Source organism: Chamaea fasciata, unplaced genomic scaffold, assembly GCF_029207755.1.
Source record: "Chamaea fasciata isolate MVZ Bird 193981 ecotype frontalis unplaced genomic scaffold, bChaFas1.0.hap1 SCAF_3, whole genome shotgun sequence".
Lineage (NCBI taxonomy): Eukaryota > Metazoa > Chordata > Aves > Passeriformes > Sylviidae > Chamaea > Chamaea fasciata.
Window position 1 is genome coordinate 83,735,722 of NW_027094088.1, and position 21,876 is coordinate 83,757,597.

Consider the following 21,876-nt stretch of genomic DNA (forward strand, 5'->3'; position numbering starts at 1 on the left):
TTAACTAATCAGAACATGGTAGAGCAAACTTAAAGCTTTGCTGATTTGCCTTCTTCATGTTTCACTCATACTACAGCTATTAATATTTCTACAATTCTGTATCTAATTGACTATATGTTTATAGTTCTCAAATATAGCTTAAGAAAGGGTTCATTTATTTACATTTTATGTGACATATACAGTCTGTTGCAGAAGTAATTCTTGCCATGTTAAATACTACACTAAAACAATGAGTTCTATTTATTTTAATTTCTTGCCTTCCACCCAGCAGAGTTGCCTGTAGCCTCTAGAACTTGTTTTATGTCAAGGTGTTAGTTTTTAACATTTTGTGTGTTTCAAATCGCTAGAAAAAGAACTGCAAGAAGACACCAGCAGTTATTTAAATCCCAGTTGTGTTGCAAATGGCCGAGTTTGGGCACACAAAGGCAAGCCACAGGATAAAATAACACTATTGAGAGTTAACGCTGCAGACCCAATTAAATCCCACTGCAACCTACTTCTCCTCCTTCATAAAGCTGCCATAATGGTGGTTGGTCATACATTTTAAACTAAAACTCCATCTGTGTGATTCACATCCCTGACACAGAAAACAGGTTTTCATTGTGTGTAAAACCATTGATCTGACTTAACATAACACTTGGTAATTGCTAAGAAGCTCCAATACACATCTGGCCAATGTAATTCTCAAAGGAATCATAATTCAATCCAGTAAATTGCATTTCTTTGAGGAAAGTTACTTCCATGTGAAATTTTAACTGTCTGGCCTTACCAGTTAATAAGTGGTGTCCTAAAAGAGTTGCATGTTTTAGTTTTCCTCATCCTGTGTAAGCTCCAAAATGTAGGATTGACTTTCATTTCTCAAAAGTACACTTAATAAGATTGCATGTTGGTAGAGTTCAGGCTTGGATCAGACACAAAACAGGAGAACTCAGCTAGCAGAGTAATTAAAGAAAGTTCAGGAAATAGTGTACATTTTCAAGTGAATGCAGATTAACTTCAGAAGGGTAACTTTGCTCTTATTGCAACATAACCTGTACCAGATTGCAACATACTGCAAGTGAAGATGCCTTGGAGTTGCCCAAGGCATAACAATGGAAAGAAAGTATGGCTTATTATGCCAATATTCTGTTCGCCTTCCCCTTCCTTCAAAGAATATATTTGCTATAGAGTAGAGCTGAGTGAAAAGTGGTAATAGCCTTTGATAATGTGTTCTGGGAAGGAAATTTCTTTAAAGGAATTTCTTAATTTTTTTTTTTTTTTTTTTGTAGTATACAGAAATTTCCACATTGCTGCTTCAGAGTAGAAAATGAATATATCATTTTTTCTGGTCTTTTCCTAAGTTAAATTCCATTGTACTTATTTAATAAGCTTAGCTCAGTCAGACATATTGTCATGTTTTCTGATGGAAAACATGGTTCTGCTGATATTTCCCTACCTACCTCTTCTTCTGAAGTATTCTAGCAGAAAATGACTAATCTTCTATTTCCAAATCATCTTACTAGATGAGAAGAGTCAATAGATGAGCAGACAGCAGGTTTGTTTAGTTTTTGTTGCAGGATAGGGGGAAATGTGAAGAGAAAAACCCCAACTATTTTTCTCCCACTGCTTTTTCCCTGACCATCAGGGCTTCATGGAGAACAAAACTATCTTCTGTATTTACAAGTTTAAACAATCTCTGCTGATGGGGGGAAAGAAAAGAGTTTTTTGTATTTTCATTTGAGGGAGATCAAGCAAGAGTCTTGCTTGAAGGACTTTTTAAAATATCCGTAACTGGATAACTGGTTAAACTGTTAAGCTATAAATTCAGTTGGAATGGCTATGGAAAGGCTTAATTTCTTGTCTGGAATGTTGTTTAGTTAGTGCAGTCTGTCTTTTTTTTTCTTTTGTATTGAGATGAGCATATTTTGGAATTTGCTTCCAATACAGTTACTTGCATTGATATTTTCTGCTATGAACACAGGTTCTGCTTAAGCTGAAAAGCCCTTTTGTAGAGAGAATGGAAATCGAGATGTTTGAATTGTCAATACATACTTGGTAGAATTGCTAAGCACCTCTGCATGGTTTTGAAAGTAAACTGTCGAATACAAGATACGCATAGCAGTAGAGAAGGATCACATTGTGGAAGCAAATTCACACAGGGATGGTGGTTTTAATTTAACACCTCCCTGCAGAGTCATGTTGATGCCAATGTACTTAAAGCAGCTATTGAGAGCTAAGCATCTGCTGAATTATTTTGCTGTAGTATTACCTAAAGCCAGATTTGTAAAGGAGATGGCAAGTGGCAAAGCTATGCTGTCATACATAAACTGGTAAAGTGCATGCTGCCAGCAACAGCACCCATAGTTCTCTGTATCAGGCATAACCTCTCCCTCTCATGGGAGATAGGGGCTTAAATTCCTGCACGTAGAAGGAAATCAGCCTTGTTCCCTTTTCTATCACATATGGGGGAGGAGGTGGAATCCAGTAATCAACACTTACTCCCTGTTTTGAAAGGAGAGGGGCGGCCCACATTTGTGAACAGCCCACCTTGTCAGTCCTCTTATCCTCAAGCCCTGAGAACCAGGACTGCATGATGTTTGTGGAGCTGTGAAAGATTTAGAAAGAAAACAGGGGCACCAGGGATCTGTATATCAAAGGCCTGTGTAGCTGCCTGTGTGCAGCTGGCACCTTTAATATTAAAAAAGGGCATCTGTGGGCACAACTGTTTCTAGACCTGAGCAGCAACTGAGGTTTTCACTACCCCCAAGTGTGTGTGAAGTGTGTTCACTCAAGCTTAGATACCATAGATATCTGTAACTTTGCATGCATTGCAACATTCTTGGGATTCAAATTATCCCGTCTTGCTTGAAGCAGGCTGTGAAACTCAAGCCACAGCAGTCTTCTTCATCAGTCTAAGAACATACAAAATCACAAGCCACAGAAACTGATTCCTCCCCCAGCTCTCCTCTTAACAGGGTGCTAACTTCAAAGGTTAGTCTTGACCGTTGAAATACCAGCTGTATTAAACCAGCGGTCAGAATGCAAGCAGCCAGTTTGAATTGCTGGAATTCAATTATAAGCAGCTGGCTTCACTTCTAACTGAGGATCTAATAGTAAAAAAAAAAAAAAAAAAAAAGAGGCAACAGACCAAAACAACATTCCAAACTAAATCCATCTGTCTGCTTCTACTCTATGAAAGTTAAATAGTAAGTGTGCCACTTTGAAGCCCAGATGAAAGTTTCACCGTTAAGAGCATGTGCAACCTGTACAAACACACATTTACAAAGGCAGATGTCTTCCTACAGGAGATAAAAATAAATCTCTCTACGGGTTTCCTCTTCCTCTGTGTCTGTTTTAATTCTTCTGAATCACAAAATATGACGCAAAGTCACAGCAGCATGCACAGATGGATGGTTAATATGCAGCTCCGATTGTTCTGAGGAGGTTGCTGTTTGACTTGTGTCTTTTCAGCTGAGTCATGAAGCATAACGATGCAGTTGTACATTTCTTTGTCTCAGTGCTCCAGGCAAGGAGGCTGCTGAGAGCAGCTATCTCTGGCCGAGAGGAAACACAAAAGCAGGGATTTAGAGTACGGAGCGGGGCAGTGCTGAGCTGGTGCATGCTTCTGCAACAATAGGGAGCCATGGCAGGCCCCTGCCCCAGCACGGCTTCTCCCTACCAGCCAGCCCGGGGGCAGCTCACGAGGATAAGAAGGCATAGAGGATGATACAGATAAACTACTAAAAGAATTCAGTGATGGGATCAAAATAATTTCTCCTAGCATGCTGATCCCTGAAAAATCTCACGATCAGCAAGTCAGTTAGCACAGTCAATAAAATACTTTGACTCTGTGCAATGTGCCTTTACTGCATTTGATTTTGATCTGAGAACTGACTACTTGTAAAGAAAGTACCAAGACTTCCTAAATGGGCTTCACTTATGCCCCAAAGAATCCTCTGAGGCCCCTCCATTCCCACGCACAGTTTGTTTGAAGTCGCTGCCTCCAGCTGTAATTGTGTCCTGGAGTTTTTGCTTTAAATGAAAATGGCTTCACATTGAACCCTAACCCTTATTATTGTCCTCAAAAGAGAAGAGGCCCAGTAGATGTGCTCTTGTATGAGTCTGAGTAGACCTACCTGACTCCTTTAGAGATAAAAATTACCTTAAATAGGTAATAATCAAAAAAGTATTGGCTAGTAAAATATTAATGATACAATAATAAAATATAAATGCTAGTCTTTGCACCCAGTGTTTTCTACCTGAGTGACTTCAAACACTTCTTGGTTATAGTGCCTTTGTTCATGAGATGGGATAGTGTAACAGAGAACTACTTGGAAGAGGTGAGGGGGGGAGGCAGTTGTGGAGTGGGAGCCAGTACTGTGAGCCCCTTGCTGCTCTTCAAAGCCTCTGTACCTGTGAATGAGGGTCTGCAGCCCCCCCAACCTCCAAAAAGTCAGCAACTGTCTTGTGACTGTTTGCTTAGCACATTTTTGTGCTTTCAGCCCTGGATAGCTGAGATGCAAAGGTGAACAGATTCCTCAAATTTCTCTACATGTACAGCTGGTTCCATTGTGGAATGTTCACACATCTAGAAATAGGTAACACAGGAGAGGAACCAAAAGCTAAACCTGGCTAATTTTTATGAAGACACAAACTAGGGGTCTGAAAAATAGGAGGCTCTGGCACAGTAATAAGCAGCATCACTGGGAAGGTATTCCAGCCACAGGTAACACTAACTATAGCAAAAGCCTCTGGTCAGTGCAGTCTCCATTTCCTGCGTAAGATCAGCCTCATGTTTTATTCATCAGCTAAGTTAAAAATGACAGATTTTTAAGGTTATCGCTGTGATGCAGGTCTAGCCCATTTCAGTCAAATGACAAACTGGCAACTGTTCTATTCAAATTAGTGTAATTCTGCTCTGTATTTCAGAAAAAGAAAATAGTATCCAAACTTTTTTTTTTGTACAGAATGTGAATCAATCATGTTATTCTTCTTTATAACTGCTTAGGTAGTTAACTCCCACACATTGCAGCTATTCATGTTAAAAACAACATTCAACAATGTATAAAATAGGAGAAGAGGCATGTATAAGTACACTGGATTAAACTGTCTGCTTCAACATGGAGGAGGAAACTGAAAGACAGATGTTTGTGTATTGTGTACTGCAAGTGATATTACTCAGCAATTTCCAGTGCAGGTGAGTTTTCTGTGGAGTTTATCACTATGTTTATCACTTCTAGAGCCAAATAATGAATTTATTTGGTTTTGGGGTATTTTTGTCTTTATTTCTGATGACCAAGCCTTCTGTCATTTTATACCACCAAGCTATGGAGGTGAAAACCTTAAAATCACTGCACTTGTGTCTGGTTTTATGTTTACATCTGCATTTCACCCCACTTTCACTGCAAACAATGACTTCCTGCTATGCAGGGCTGTGGTCCCTGCTCTTGCTTTTCTTGCTTTCTCTTGTGTGATGGATTGAGTGACTGTTGTGTGTGCTTTTTTTTAAACTCTGCTGTTTATGTTATATCTGCAACAAATGTATCATTACAGAAAAAGCTATATATGCCTCAAATTAACCAGAAGAAATGTGATTATACTGATACATGCTTTACTTGTAGCTCCAGCTGTAGTAACATAAGACCTGCTTTATAATTCATCCCCTGGGAATTTTGCGTCTATTTTGAAACCTTTGACGTGCCTAAGAGAAGGTAACTGAGAACTGTACACCAACACTTTCAAGTATGGTGATGACAGATCATTTTTTTAAACCTTGTGGATATTTCTATCCTGAGACTTTCCTAGCATGTCATAAAAATGACAGGATTATAAATCATGCTTAATTACCGTGGCTTACCTTAATAACCATTGAAAACCTGTTTCACTGCTGCCTGGATGGCAGCAGAAGCAATTTGTGTTCTGTGAAGAGTAGCTGGTTAGAGCTGCCTCAAACCATCCTATACTTACACTAAGGTAAGACGAGGGTGGTATACTGTGTTGCTGGGTATCTGGTAATCTGCACGGCAGCAAACTGATTGGGGGGGGTTTTCACACAGGTTGTGGTTTCTCTTTCACTTTGAATTAGTCTGCACTTTCTGTATTTAAAATGAGTACTCTGGTCACGTTCACAAATGGGTAATTTGATATGTCCCTATATCATAGGAGAGGCCCTCTGGTACATGTGATATAGGTGTTGCCTGTGTTCCAGGCATGGTCTGCATTCCTTTTCTTTAAACCTCATCAGAGAGAAACTACGTGAGACCTTCACTGCTGCCATTCTGGGACACACTGAAGATGCATTGGCATCGGTTTGGAAACTGCTGGTTTGGCTGAAATCATAATGTCAAAGCCATGGCACAGATAATTGTCATAGTTTGTTTTCGTACTGCTGTTTAAGGAAGCCCTGAGGCAGCTGGTGTTATAATCCAAAAAAGTCTCTGTTCTATCTCTTTTGCAGTAATTCCTCACCACCCCTATCTCCATCCCTAAATTAGTCTGTGGTTTAGGCAGTCACTGGACTAATATAATTTTGATAATTGTCAGGAAGAGAGAAAATATGGAAGGGAGTTTGTAAAATCGAAATGGAAAGTATACTTGGTTGATACATTTTTTAAAAAGCTGCCTAAGAATATAGATGACAGAGTATTGACAACTACCGCTTCAAGGATGTGTACTTAGCTTAGCCAGTGCTGAGGAATCCATTCCGTGTGGTGTCTCAGTGAGAGCTGCAGTGGGAGCCGCAGGTTGAGCTCTGGATTGGGAGAGCCTGAGGCAAGAGCCCAGGAACTGCCGACCCTTTGCACAACAAAGGGCCCAGGGACTGGACACTGACAGATAGGGCAGGAGCTGACAACCTCCAGGCTTTTTCATACTTGGACTGTGAGGGTATAGAAGTCCAGGGATTGCTTTGTTCAGGGTCCTTCCCCAGAGGCACCAGCTCGAGCTGTTGTTATTTAGTTACTGCACCACGATTTAATTATTTTAAGGAGCTGGACATCTGAGACTCTGCAGTGGGAGACCTGGGGTTAATCAGGTGAGGAAACCTGGTGTGACTCTGTGAGTGTGGGAGTGTAGCTGCCAAAGGGCCTCAGTTCCACCTCAGGTGGGTGAGTGTGACTGCCAGAGTGGCTCCTGCAGGGCTGGACTGGGAAGTTTCCTTAATACCAAAATGCAATGTAAATACATAATGGTGGCTGATTACTTTTTTTCTGTTTTTTTTTAACATACTAAAAGAATTGAGTAGAAGGTGAATAATACATGATGCAATGTTATTGTTCCATATTGCTATTAACAGATCAATGGATGTAACTGGATGTTGTCTGTTGCTTCTTGTATGCTTGGAGAGGTTATGCAGGCCCTGTTAGCAGGCATTGTACATATTATAGCAAGAAAAGGAGAAAAACCCAAGCAAAATCCAAAAAATAAACTCCCACACATTCCATGGTTCAGAACTCAGAGTTCAGAGACTATAGACACAACAAGATTAGGGTCACATTCAGATGACTAAGATGGTCTGATGTTACCTATTCATGCACATAGTGACAAGTAATTCAGTATTGTTGTAAACTTTTGAAGTTGTAAATTACAATTATTTTGTGTGTATTACCACTGACTTCTCTGCTGAATAATGAACACTTCAGAATTAGTAGTGGAAAAACCAAAATTGCCATGGAAAAATACTCAAATCTTTTTGAAAGAGGTAAGTGTGTTTTCACAAGGTTTAAGCATGAATTGCAGGTCTGGGCTTCTGAGAAATGCATGTAGTATGTGACATGAGCCTAGGTCTGCCTCGATGGTTATAATGGCCTAGTGAAGAAAATAAGTGAGAGTGCAAATTCACTTTGTAGCTAAGTTGATGTAACTGAGCCTTGACACCTAAATGATATGTCCTGCTTTCTGTGGGTTGAATCAGGGAATCAAGTGGCCATGAAGTTAATTTGGTCAACTGGATGATTGAATAGGAAACAAAAACAAAACAAAAGTTGTCCTGTGAATAGCTTCACTGCTTCCACTCCCCTTTCAACTATACAATGTGCTAGATCCAATGCAATAAATCTTTGGATTGATAGAGGAGAAAAACAATTCTTCTGGGAGGTATCCCCAGCTGCATAGATTTAGCTTTTACATGGAATAATACCTTTCAAATTCCTGAACTCAGATATATGCTAAAGAGAAGAAATTAAAAGTTTAGTTTGGAAAAAACTTTTCTTTTTTCTTTCATATCCTCTATGTTGCAGTTTGTTTTACCCACACCAGTCACTATCTGATTCATAGGAATGTCATTATTCTGAACTGTTGTTAATGGATACTGTTTCTCAAAAATATCCCAGAAGGAAAGGGAAAAGCAAGTGAGCCAAAGTTTCTGCTTCCATGGTGCATATGGGTGTGTGAATGTTGCTGGGTCTCATGACTCACTGCACAGCTTTGTGAGGTAAATTGGACTGCGTTAGCTTGCAGAGCAAGTATAAACTATTTCCCATAAATAGTGATACCTCACTTTGTCTCTGATGACTCCACAGAGCTAAATTTAGACAAGGAGCTAAGATTTACTTTCTAAAAAGCTGCATTTCTTTACAACTGCCATTTCACTCACATGCACCCCTGCCTTAGATGGTCAGGGGCCCCATTCAGATAGGGGGGAGGTGGGGGAGTCACTACTTGTGTGTGCCTCTATATGTTCTATCATTGGAGTACTCCAACCTGAACATAGGATGTACACACAATTAGGTTTTCTATGGTGAATAAGAATATATGTACATAAAGCAGCTGGGCAGTGATTTAATATCCTCTGCGCTAAATTAGAAACAGCATACCCAATTTAAAACAGAGTGTGCTTTTCACTTCAGGTCGCCTTAGGAATTGCACAGTGTGCCATGGAGCCTGCCCGGTGTACTGAGATAGACCTCCTAGCTCTTCCTGCTTCGCACAAAGGGGATCCCTGAGTGCTATTCACAGCTTCAGCAGCACAGGCTGTCTCCTGCTGAGAGTAGGAGTGTTCCTGTTTCAGGCAGCAGAGGACAGTAACACATGACTCTCTGGTATGAACCAGTTTGCAATCTTCTTCTAAACCGTACTGTATTTTTAAGTATCGTACTTTTATTCTGGGCTGTGGTATAGCCACAGGCTTTTGCAGTTCGTATTCCCTTTGTCTGCCTTCACTATCCTCTGGCATGGTAGCTGGACGGACGGGATGTCCTGTCAGCCCTGGCTCCCTGGCCTTGTGAGATTTGGCCGCAGTGCAAAGAGCTGACTCAACACCTGCTCCGGGTTTAAAGGGGCCGAAGTCTACTTTATACAACGTGTGGTACAAGCTTTTAACCTCTGAAATGCCATTCCTCAGAGGACTGCCTTGCAAAACCATAGCTGTTGTTTCTCCCAGGGACTGTGAGGAGCAGCGGTGTATGTGGAGTGACCTCCCCCGTAACACTGCTTAGCTGATAGATCCTGCCAGAGTATCGCTGCCCGTGGGAGTCATGTGCACTGGTTTTTAGCATTCTTCTGGACGTTGTTTAGAAACTGCTGGAGAAACCAAACATGTTTTTCAGCATTTCATTTTGATAAGAAAATAGTACAGAATGAATGCTTTATAACATCCAGGGCCAGGAATGTACTCAGTTCCCAGGAACTCTAACATAACCTACCATATGCAATGGCAAGATGAGTCTGTGATATAAAATTTCTTCTCTCACCTTTCATTTTTAGCCTCACTCTTTTTTGGTTAGAGTTTAGGACTGACTATTCTATTTCCTTCTACACCTCTCATAGTTATATTATGCCAGCTTTTGGGTTTTCAGTAAGATGTACTTAATATTTTAGTGTGAAAGATGTAATTTATACAGCAAGATGCATGATTATTGGTTGAAGTATTTGTGAATTTCATTCAGATTGACTCCTGTAACTAAAGGGACTGACCTTTAGCTGATACAAGTACACTGAAGTCAAGGAGAGACTTCCTTACAAAGCCATTATACCAAGAATTATGGTATAAGAAATTCATTTTTGATTACACAAATCTTCTAAGTAATGTAAACCTATGGAAATTAAGGCTTGAAGAGGCTTTTGGGTATGTATAGAACAGTAAGTATCATTGATACTTAAATCATTCTTGCTAGGTGCTTAGGTGCTTTTAAGGAATTGGGTAATGACAGATGTTCCACCAGTTGCCCACAGAATCTATTCCAGTATTTTTACCTCTAGATATCATCTTGAAGCATCATTCCCGAGATGTACAAAGTATCCCGGCAGAGGCTTTAATGAGTACTAAGTAAAGTGAAAGGTTTATTTTACATATCTTACAGCACTTCTGTTCATACACCTCGGTATGTTTGCTTTTTTCACAAGAGCATGGCAGTGTTGACTCATGATCAGTTAGTGATCCACTCTAACCCCAGGTCCTCTTATACAGGACTGCTGGGTAACTACTGCTTCTCCTGTGTTTTTGCAGTGAACTGTTCCTTACAAAGGACAAATATTAACCTTAATTTATTTCCTCATTATTTTAGCCCTCTTTTCTTTACTTGCCCACATTACTCTGGGTAATGTTCTTGACTTCTGTTTTTGACTTCTGAAGTGGTCAGAGGTGTTCCCTGTCCTTTACCGCCCCAAGTCTGCAATTTAAAATTACACTTTTATGTATTTATAACTGTATATTTGTATGGTGGACTAATGTCTGTGTCCATAGAAAACTGATTTGATACCAGTCAGTTTCACAGTCATAATAGCAGTCACTTTGAGCATGTCATCTTCAGCTGGTCTCCTGCACATGCATTATTTTGTCAGAAGTTTGCTGAGCTTACTTGTGCAAGTTGCCCATAAAAAGCATCAAATCTTCCCTTTAGTTAAATGATACCTGTATTTTCTCATCCATGAGCCTGTTAAACCTGTCACAGTAAATAAGATTGGTTTGATGCAATCAGCTCCTAACAAGTCTGGGGTTGTTACTTATCAACCTAGTATCTTCCAAAAATAGTTCATTTGTTCCAATATATTTTTTCAGGAATTGAAATTAGACCAACTGTTCCATAACTGCCCAGCTCATGTGTGTGGTTTTTCTCTTTTTTTCCTTCTTTATTTATTTAGTACTTTCCTGAGTTTTTTTTCTACTTATTTAGTGTTCTGGAACCTTCACCTTTCATAGCTTTCCACAATAATCGGCAGTGGTTCTGAGATAGCTGGCCAAGTACTTCAGAGAGACTGTATTAAGAGAAGGCTAACAAAAAATATAGATATCATTTTAAGTAAATGGCCCCTCCTGTTCCCTCTTCCTCCCCCCAAATCAAGTTCTTGATCCTATATTGTGTTTGGGGGTTTTTAACTAACATAATTAAATATTGAGCATTTCTTCATAATGTTGGCTTCCTGCTTTAACCAAGCTGCTACCACTGCTCATTGACAATTCCAAATAAGTGGTTTCTATTTCTACCATAATTTAACTACCAACAGCCTTGAACCTTCTTGTGTCTGCACCCAGACTTGTGATTCCTCCTTTACAGATTTTTCTGTCTTGCAGAATCCTGGAAACTAAGCCAAACTGTCTTTCAGTAAACTCAGTATAGATTGAGCAGGTCAGGTGTAAGTACATTGCCAGATCTAGATTTATTCCCATAGTTCTTCTCTGAAACCTTTTCAAAGTTGAATAGTCTCAAATCTAAATTCACTGAATGAATGTCAGGCATATGCTGTAGTCACCAAATCTGAGCAAGGCTTCTAAGTGACTTGACTTGCACCACGTCTGGTTACTGTGGTTACCACAGAGTGAGAATGATGTACATATGATTGCAGTGGAAGGTGAGCCTATGGCTGGAGTGATGCCAAGAGTCAAAACAAGAGCAGTGTGAAGATGGGAGAGTGAACAGTGAACAGAGCCCAGGTCTCAGGTACAGCCTTCTTCCTCCTTCAACCCACCCATCCTCTGGCTCCAATCTGGAGCATACTTTTGTGGTCTGCCCCAAAGTCACTTTTATTAAGTTTCTCTCCCTTGCAGCTCTAAGCTGCACCTCAGGGGTTTTTTATTCATATAAAACCCTTCTAGGGGGAGGTATATGCTACAGCAAGAGGTGGGGGTTATATACTATTTGAGGTCCCACTTAAAAGGTTTTGTCACAGGCTTATCAGCACAAGAGGATGAATATGTTGCTTTTGGCAAAACGATTTTTAGCAGGAGAGGCCAGAGCTTTAAAATGGAATTTTGGAGGTTCATGATGAATTCAGAACAAAAGTCACACCATCCTCACCCAGTGGATTTTGGTTCAGTAACTGACATTTTCTTCACGCAGAATGCACTGTTTATATATATATGTAAAATGCTCCCATTTAGGGCATTCTTTGAACTGAACAGAAGGGCTACCATCCTGGAAGGGCTTACTATTCATTTAGGGTGTCCAAAGAGTGGTGAGATATAGTAAAAATTAGCCTGTTTGCTGGTGGAAAATACTAATGCAAAACCACAGAACACTCTAGCAAATGATGATGTTTTTCTTTCATAATGGTGGTTACTTTGTCAGCCCTTCACCTTTATTCTGCATTGGTGTCTAGTAATTCTGCTTTTTGCCTAGAGCCAGGTCATCAGCTGGTGTAAATTAGCCTAGCATTACTAAGGTATATGAAGTTTTGTCAGATGTCTGCAAGCGAAGGTTCACTTTTTGTTCAAGCTACTGTCTGCATGTATCTGCCCATTTGCTGTCTAGTTCCAGAACACTCTTAACAAAGCAGCCACCTGTGAGGTTGGTTTTTTTCCTGCTTAGGACACGTCTGCTCTAAGTCAAATAGTTTCATTTTCTAGCTCACAAATGCAGACCTCCACAGAGCAGAATGCAAGGGTTTAAATACAAATGGTATCCCAGTATGATCTGACCACTCTGTCTGATCGTAAACCTTCAGCATCACAGTTCAGCCAGTACTAAACCTTCAACATAAGTGAGCTTGCTTGTGCTGTGGATAAATGTGGTTTGAAAAGACTGTCCAAAGGATTTTTATTTTTTTTTTCTTTTTAAGCAGGCTATTCTCTAAGCCATTAGTCCATCACCTATTATAAATGCTGTAACTACTATGGCAGTGCTTCTCAGAGGATACTTCTTTCAGGGACAACAATAAGTTTTAAAGAGGCTCTTGTTAAGCTATTCAGAAGACTCTGAAATTGTAACTGCTTGTTCATCCCAGTGATACTCTCTACAGTTTTGAAGTCCACTGTCTTATACCTTCTACTGTAAGACCTTCTTTTGTGAATCTGTAAGCAAGGTCAGCTATGAGATCAGACAAGGAGACTTTATTTAGTCCAAGTCTTAAACTTCCAAGGATGGAGGACTTTAATTTGTACTTTATACTATAACACTAACCTTAAGTGTGTTTACTGTTGTCTCTTTTACCAAGCAATTTTTTAATATAAAAATGCCAGCTACTTTTACAGAGCTAAGTAACTTTCAAAAGTAGTGTTTTTCAATTAGTCTAGATTACCTCACTCTGTTCAGTTAAACCTTTTTTTAGTCAGGTTTTCTGTCTATTCATAGATGGACAACACCATTTTTCTATTGTTCTTTTATTTCATAAACAGATGACTGTAAAAACTGGTAGTAAGTATTAAGATCATGTATGAAAAAGGGTTTTGTAACAGATGTAGATGCTTTTTATTGCTATAAGAAACAATGCATTGAAGAACACTTATAGATGGAAGCAAGGCTGTATGCTTATGCTATAGTTTATGTTGAATTTTGGACAAATGTACATACCGTGATAATTGTAATATAGGGATGAGAAAGCCTTTCACAGTAAGTATGAGGCTAATTGTATGACAGAATAGTGCTGCATACCAGAATCCAGTTTTGCTGATCACTGGCAACTTTGGACTGTTTTTCGCCCACTTCCTGAAAGTGGCCTCAAGTGGTGCCTCTTTCATATTACAATGAGCTTGATATATTCTATTTATCAGATCTGCGTTTCAAGTCTTGTGCTTGTAAAGTCTGTTTGCTCACACTCCTGAATGACCTTGGTCATTGCGGTTAAAATGGTTGTATAAGCACTACTTACCTTCATCTTTGCACAGGAGTCTGACCAAAAAAATCCTCGTGTCTGTATGGTAGAGTTAAAATTCTTTAGAGGTGCTCAGTGAGCACGTCTTGTCTCCTAGCATGACTTCACTGGCTGTGACCATGTTCTAAGCTTATAGCCCATTCTGTATGTGCTGGAGCCACATGCTGAAATGGAAGTAATGCTGCAGTAGCTACTGTGAACTCAAAATCCAGTTAACATATATTTTTTAAAGCTAAAAAATCTGGCTTAGATAATGACAGCATTACTTTTATTTTAATATCATTTGATCTGAGATTCAAAACCCTTTTAAAATGGTGGTTTCTGTATAGGTTCCTACAATAGAAATGCTTTAGAGTATTCTGTGTGTTCTTACACTGGAGACATATGTGGACATAGGATATTTCAGTTTAGCATATGCTCACAAGTGATTGAAGGAGAATGAGTAAGTTTTGCCCACAAAGTCCTCCTTGTTCTGAAGTCAGTCTGGATTGAATAAGCCCTGTTTCAATGCCTAAATGTCCTGGACTTCTTGAAATCTCTTATCTCTGTTCCTTCCTGAACATTACATATTAAAGTGATTTGTTTTACCAAATTCATAAATTCTAAAATTTTTACAGGCTCGTTGCACATAGGATTTAGTCCCATGTAGGCCTATTTGTGTTAGCTGAGAGGATTCTTCAGAATGCATTTCCACTGTATTATCTGAGGCTACTCATATATCAGAAGCTCCCCAGCTGTATAAATATTTGTGAGATTGATAATAGGAATGTTCTAATAGAGTGGGAAAGAAAAGATACAGTAATTGTTGAGAGAATAGAAACATGTATTGGTCAAACTAAAGAGGAAATAATAAAATTATTTTGAAAACTCATTTAAAGAAGTGGAGGGGGAAAACAACTGCTGTAGACTTAAACAAGGACCATGTTTAAAAATTTGTACCACAAATTCAGCTTTCATAGCTTTCAGCTATGTAGATACCACAAAAAATTACTTCTTTAAGAAATACCTAGTTCTAAGAGCTTTTATTTATGAAATAGTCTTCTAAGAAAAGTATCTTTAAAAAATTTGAATTTCCTTCCTCCTCTTCCTGTTCAGGCACAAATAATTGACTAAATTTGGGAAGTGTTAAAACTACCTTTTTATGAAAATGGATTCTTTGACAGATCAGTCCATTAAAAATACCACCACCACCCCCCACACTGAAATACATGTTTTAGAAGATAACTTCAAACCATCTTGAAGAATAAAGCTTTTTAATTCTGTTTACAGTCTTTGCTTTATAGAAGACCCTAAAAAAGTGCTTCCTAGCTTTTTTGCCAAATATTACACTTTGGTCTTCAACCCAAGCCACTTCACAATAATGCATTTCCATTTCCAGAAAGCAGACCACCTTCCCTTCCCTACCCTTTTATTACTGTGTCTTCATGTGCAGTGTCTTCTGCCCCTGAAGGTGAGTTTTGAGTGAAGCTGAACCATCTCTACCTTCCCTCCAGTCCCACCACTAATCTCTGCTGAAAAACATAGGAAGGGGTGAGAGAGAATTTGTTTTGGTTTTCCTTTCTTAAAATGTTTGTTTAATATCTGAACCTTTTTTCAGGTTTTTACTCTGAAACTGGTTATTTTTGTAAAAGGTGTATTCTAAACTCAGCATCTTCACTAATGACATTTTGTTGTTTTGGGTTTTTTTTACAAAATGCGTATTTTTCATCTTTCATGTGGGAAAAATACCCTATCTCATGGAAACACTTCTATGACATACTAAGTTTACTGCTCTCTAATGTAAATTTTATGCTGCATTTATCTCAGCGAGAGAAACTTGAAGTCAAGTGGAAGGGTACATTTGTAGATGCATGAGGTAGTTTTTTATTATTATTACTTTGATTAGTTTGCTTGTGTTCTTTTTTTGTTTGTTTTTGAACAAGAGGTTGTTCCCATGCTTTGCAACTGCAACCTGAAGAGCATACCAAGAAATGAATGGATTATAGTTGTCTATAGAAAAGTAACTATTTCTGACAGGCATATAATGTAGCTGAATAAGAACATGGAGTACCTAGCTTTGCAGATAATTTAAAAATAACAGAGATAGTTCAGCTTCTCAGATTAATTTCTCTTGAATGGGTACAGGAGACATTAAATGTTTAACAGATTTTCTTACATCAGCTACAAGCGACTAAACCATAGAAAATCCACTGGAATCATAAAGGCCTTTATTTCTGATGTTCTGAGCTATTTTGTGACTCCTCATTGCCATGATTCTAAAATTAATTTGCCAAGGCTGCGGGTTTTCCCATGTGAAAATACAGTATGGGGGCACTTCTTGCAGTCAGGGTTTCTTGCAGGGACCCCATGTCCTGAATGCTTCTGTGACTGACACATTTGCACTTCAGACGCACCTTTGCTAGAGATGCGTCCGCCTTGATTTTTACTTTTGTGCAAGACGAGTCAACTTTTGTCCTCTAATGGTACAACAAAGACAGAAAAAGATTGTTCTGGGTTTTTTTAAGACACACGATGGCTTCTTATTCTGGTGTAATAAGGTTCCAAAAATTCCTGCTCTCCCCCTCCTTCTCCACCTTTGATTCTGGGAGACTTGCAACGTACTGGGGTAGGGGGAGTCTCGTATTCCGTGATGTTTAGCGGACATTTGCTAGTTGCCGGTCAGGGTAACTCACTGAACGTTCCTAATCTCGCTGACTGCGTTCTTTTGTGTCCCTAAGGCGAAATACAATTAGTTCGCCGGGGGCTGTTCCCCGGGCACTTCCGTCAGCTGCCGCATCCCTCCGGCCCGGCCATGACGCCAGGCTTGACGCTCCCCGGTGCCCAGGCCCGAGCCGCTGGGCCCTGCAGGGGGGCCGGGGCTGGTCGGTGCTGCCCCGCTTCCTCCCGGACAAGGCAGCCACTCCCGCCCACCCGCTCTCCATCCCAGGGCGGGAGGAGCACCGCTCCCTTCCCGGCGCAGCCCCTCAGGACAGCACGGGCAGCAGCCGGGCCCCGCTCCCCGCGGCCGAGCCGGGCCGGGTCCCGCTGGGGCCGGGGGTCCCGCGCAGCCCTGGCGGGGGCGGGGGCGCTCCGTGCCCGGGCGGGGCCGCGGGGCCGCCGGGAGCGATGACGTGTCTCCGGGGCCACGCCCCCTCACCAGGGTATATAAGGGGCGGCGCTCACGCTGTCGGTCTTTTTCGCTCCGGGTTTGCCGCCGTCGCCGGGCAGGTGAGGCGCGTCCGCAGGGCCGCGCTGGGCCGGGGTCAGCTCGCCCCGGAGGCCCGGCGAGCGCCGAGCTGGGGAGTGGTGGGGGGAGGGGAAGGGGTAGGGAGGGGCCGGGGTGCCAACGAGAACCGCGACGGACGGACGGGCAGGAGAGCGCGGGGCGGCGGGATGGCGGCGCATCGTCCTCCTCGATTACCATGTGCACACCCCCGTTGTCCGGGCTGAGGTCGGGGAAGCGGTGTGTCCGGGCGGACGTGAGGCGGAAGGCGCCCGGCAGCCTCCCTTTATGCCCCGCGGGCAGAGGCGCGGTGCCGTGCGGGGACTGTCGGTGGATGCCGTCGGGGGAAAGGGGGCCGGGGCACGAGTGAAAAGATGGCCGCTCGCCTTGCCTGCTCGCCGCCAGCGCCACAAAATGGAGGACGCGGCGGCCCGGGCGGGGTGAGTCACACAAAGGAGCGGGGCGGCCCCGCCCTCCGCGCTGCCCGCCGGGCCCGCTCGCCGCCGCCCCGCGCCCCGGCAGCCGCCGCCGGGGTAACTCGAGCCCGGGGAGGGGGCGACGCGAGGGGCGCTCCGAGGGGCCCCCGGCCCGCCTGCCTCGCTCCTCCCCTCCCCCGGCGGGGCGGGGCCGCCGTCCCGGCCAGGCCGCCCTGCATGTGGCGCCGCCATCGCTGCCCTTAGGCCCGGCCCGAGGCGTAACCAGCTTTTTTCTGGGGAACTTACAGGTGTCGATTCTCTTTTGCCGAAAGAAAGAAGTCAACTAACATCCAAAATGGGAAAGGAAAAGACCCACATCAACATCGTTGTCATCGGCCACGTCGATTCTGGCAAGTCCACCACCACCGGCCACCTCATCTACAAATGTGGGGGCATCGACAAGAGGACTATCGAGAAGTTCGAGAAGGAAGCTGCTGAGGTGCGTGGGCCCCTAGCAACCAGCAAAATTCCGGGCTGTAGGATTGAATATCTTTAATAAGAAGTGAACCTGCAAAGCATTTAGTGGCCACGGGGAGGCAGTCTTGTTGCCTCTGCCCCAGGAGCTGAACAAGTGGCTCAGTGTTGCGTGGCCACAGGGCGGCAGCTGCGTTGCAGTTGTCCTCGAGGTAGAACAAGTGTTGTTTAAGTGTTCAATCTGCCGTTGTGTTGCAGAAACTCAGATTATGAAATGTAGAGCAAGTGAGGAGAAGGTAGTCTAAAGCTGCATCTGAATAGTAGCATCTGGAATCAAATGGCCAGATTCAGACTCTGCATCAAAAGAAGTTGATCTGTTAAAGTCTAATTCAAGAATCACAGAGTTGTACCCATACTACTTTTTTTCTGTGTAATAACGCCACAGGTCATAATAACATAGAACAAAATTCGGTAAATGTTGAGCAGAGTAGAAGTTAAATTACTGCAAGGATTGAAGTAGTAAGAGGACTTAGAATTGTAGAGGATACTTGATAGTAGGACTTCGTCTCAAGAGCTTTATCATAAAGATCCATTAGTGAAATTAACAAGCTGTCAAGCAGCCTGAACTGTTAACAGGTGCAATAAGGTTCAACAGTTGGCATCTCTCACCAGTAGTGCCAAGTGTATCTTGTTGCTTATTTTATGAGCACCAACATTTTTCAGTGTTATGCCAGTTACTATTATTAGATTTTGCTCTTCAGCCAGTGTGTGATCCTCCTGAACTAGTTGCTGATCTGGAACTCTCGTTTTTTAATGGTGATAAAAAATCGGTTTTCTTGTAACCATAGATGGGCAAAGGTTCCTTCAAATATGCCTGGGTCTTGGACAAGCTGAAGGCTGAACGTGAGCGTGGTATTACTATTGATATTTCCCTGTGGAAATTCGAAACAAGCAAATACTATGTCACCATCATTGATGCTCCTGGACACAGAGACTTCATTAAAAACATGATTACTGGAACTTCTCAGGTATGTAAAAAAAGTAGGATTTGGGGAGTTCAGGAATGTTGTTCCTTGGTTGGTATGGGGGTTTCTTGTAGTACTTTGACATACACAGAAGCATTATAGTGAGGGTTTTTTTTTCTTTTCCAAGGCTGATTGTGCTGTCCTGATCGTTGCTGCTGGTGTTGGTGAGTTTGAAGCTGGTATTTCCAAGAACGGGCAGACCCGTGAGCATGCCCTTCTGGCCTACACCCTGGGTGTGAAACAGCTGATTGTTGGTGTCAACAAGATGGATTCCACTGAGCCACCCTACAGCCAGAAGAGATATGAAGAGATTGTCAAAGAAGTCAGCACTTACATCAAGAAGATTGGCTACAACCCAGACACCGTGGCTTTTGTGCCAATTTCTGGTTGGAATGGTGACAACATGTTGGAGCCTAGCTCTAACGTAGGTTTGGCATTTGTATTAAAGCATGAAACTAGGGGGATTGTTAAGACCAATTATGCAATGATAAAATGCACATGCTTTGTAATAGTTTTATTTTGGAAGTGCTAAGGTCCAAGATAAATCCTAGCACTTAAAAAAATTCTTACTCTGCAACAGTAAATTGAGATAGTGCTGAGAGATACCACTTGGGCTTTTCCAGCCTTGCGCCATTCAGTTTGGCAGTCGGATTACTCTGGGCTTGTTTCCATTACAGATGCCCTGGTTCAAGGGATGGAAGATCACTCGTAAGGATGGCAGTGCCAGCGGCACCACCCTTCTGGAAGCCCTGGACTGCATCCTGCCACCAACTCGTCCAACTGACAAACCTCTGCGTCTGCCTCTTCAGGACGTCTACAAAATTGGCGGTATGTGTTCTCTGGAGTGCTGCTCTTGTGCCAGCAGCAGCTGATGCATGGGCCAGAAATGCAGGCCTTTGCCCAAGAGCTGCTTTTCCAAGACAAAAATTAAAATTCTTATCTCAGGAGATGTTTCTCCCTCATAAGGGCATACATTCACTAAGTTAAATAATAATACTGTTGTTGCTTGCTTGCAGGCATTGGCACTGTACCAGTTGGCCGTGTGGAAACAGGTGTTCTGAAGCCAGGCATGGTGGTTACTTTTGCCCCTGTCAATGTAACCACTGAAGTTAAATCTGTTGAGATGCACCACGAAGCCCTGAGTGAAGCTCTGCCTGGTGACAACGTTGGCTTCAATGTTAAGAACGTGTCTGTGAAGGATGTTCGCCGTGGTAATGTTGCTGGTGACAGCAAGAATGACCCTCCCATGGAAGCTGCTGGCTTCACTGCACAGGTATGTTTGACAGCACTTCAGGGATGTTAGCAATGTAGCTCTCTACCAAAATAGGAGTCTTGTTAAGCTAAGCTGTAAAGTAGCATAGAGTTGTATTGAGTTATATTTGATTGAAGCAAATCTCAGGAACTCCTTGGCTTTGTAAGAACATGTCAGTGTTCAAAATTACTCCCCTTCTAACTTGACTTTGTTTCTTAGGTCATTATCCTGAACCACCCTGGCCAAATCAGTGCTGGCTATGCCCCTGTGCTGGATTGCCATACTGCTCACATTGCCTGCAAATTTGCTGAGCTCAAGGAGAAAATTGATCGTCGTTCTGGCAAGAAGCTGGAGGATGGACCCAAATTCCTGAAATCTGGAGATGCTGCCATCGTTGATATGATCCCTGGCAAACCCATGTGTGTTGAGAGCTTCTCTGATTATCCTCCTCTCGGTAAGGCACATTAATACTGGTCTTTGGAAAAGACATTCCTCGATTTCTAGTGTGGAGATGCAGTGTGTTCTGTGAAATGCTGATAAAAGCTGTGACTTTAAAACTGTTAAGTGGAACCAAGACTTTACTGGTACAGGGAGAGATACTCTAGAGAAAGGTGATGCCTCTGTCCCTGTCTGGTTCCAGGGCAGCACTGGCCCATTTACATCAGCCTGTGTGTTGCCACTCTGCAAATGGGGCTGTGAGTTAGGCCACATAGACAAAAGTCATGAAACATGTTTTTTGCTTTCAGGTCGTTTTGCCGTGCGTGACATGAGGCAGACGGTCGCTGTTGGTGTCATCAAGGCAGTTGACAAGAAGGCTGGAGGAGCTGGCAAGGTCACAAAGTCTGCCCAGAAGGCCCAGAAGGCTAAATGAAAATTCTGTACACCAGCTGCCACCTCAGTCTTAATCAGTGGTGGAAGAACGGTCTCAGAACTGTTTGTCTCAATTGGCCATTTAAGTTTAATAGCGAAAGACTGGTTAATGATTACAATGCATCGTAAAAGCTTCAGAAGGAAAGGAATGTTTGTGGACCATTTGTTTCGTGGCAGTTTAAGTTATTAGTCTTTAAAATCGATAAATTTTTTAAAATGGAAACTTGACCAAAAATCTGTCACAGAATTTGAGACCATTAAAACAGAAGTTCAATGCTACGTCTCTGTGTTCTTTGGGTTAATGTAAAGTTTATGGCAAAACTTATATCTAGTAATGATGGGATAAGAAAGGATCATTGTCAGTTGAGTATGTTCAGAAGTTAAAAAGCAAATATCAAAATTACTTTTCTGAAAAGTAGAACAAAATTCAGCTACAGGTTTACTTTTTAACTGGTCTAAGCCTTAAATAACTTTCCTGGTGCTTTCTTCAAAAACTATTTTTAGATTGGATTGCACAAATAAGGTAGCAGTTGAAGTACTTCAGTGCATTCTGTGATGCATGGAGTAAACCACAAGTCCACATTGAGAAGAAAAAAAGTGAACACATTTAACCTTAAATGTTACAAAGAATCT

The 21,876-nt window shown here is 42.0% G+C and overlaps 1 protein-coding gene across 1 annotated transcript; it reads left to right on the top strand.

Annotated features, from left to right (window-relative positions):
• The first annotated feature begins 17,135 nt into the window (after positions 1-17,135).
• Positions 17,136-21,522, top strand: EEF1A1 (eukaryotic translation elongation factor 1 alpha 1). Its single transcript, XM_066179678.1, has 8 exons — positions 17,136-17,211; positions 17,931-18,121; positions 18,945-19,124; positions 19,249-19,545; positions 19,799-19,949; positions 20,138-20,394; positions 20,593-20,827; positions 21,120-21,522. The coding sequence occupies exons 2-8, from the start codon at positions 17,978-17,980 to the stop codon at positions 21,242-21,244; spliced, it is 1,389 nt and encodes a 462-aa protein (XP_066035775.1). The 5' UTR covers positions 17,136-17,211; positions 17,931-17,977; the 3' UTR covers positions 21,245-21,522.
• Positions 21,523-21,876: the final 354 nt, after the last annotated feature.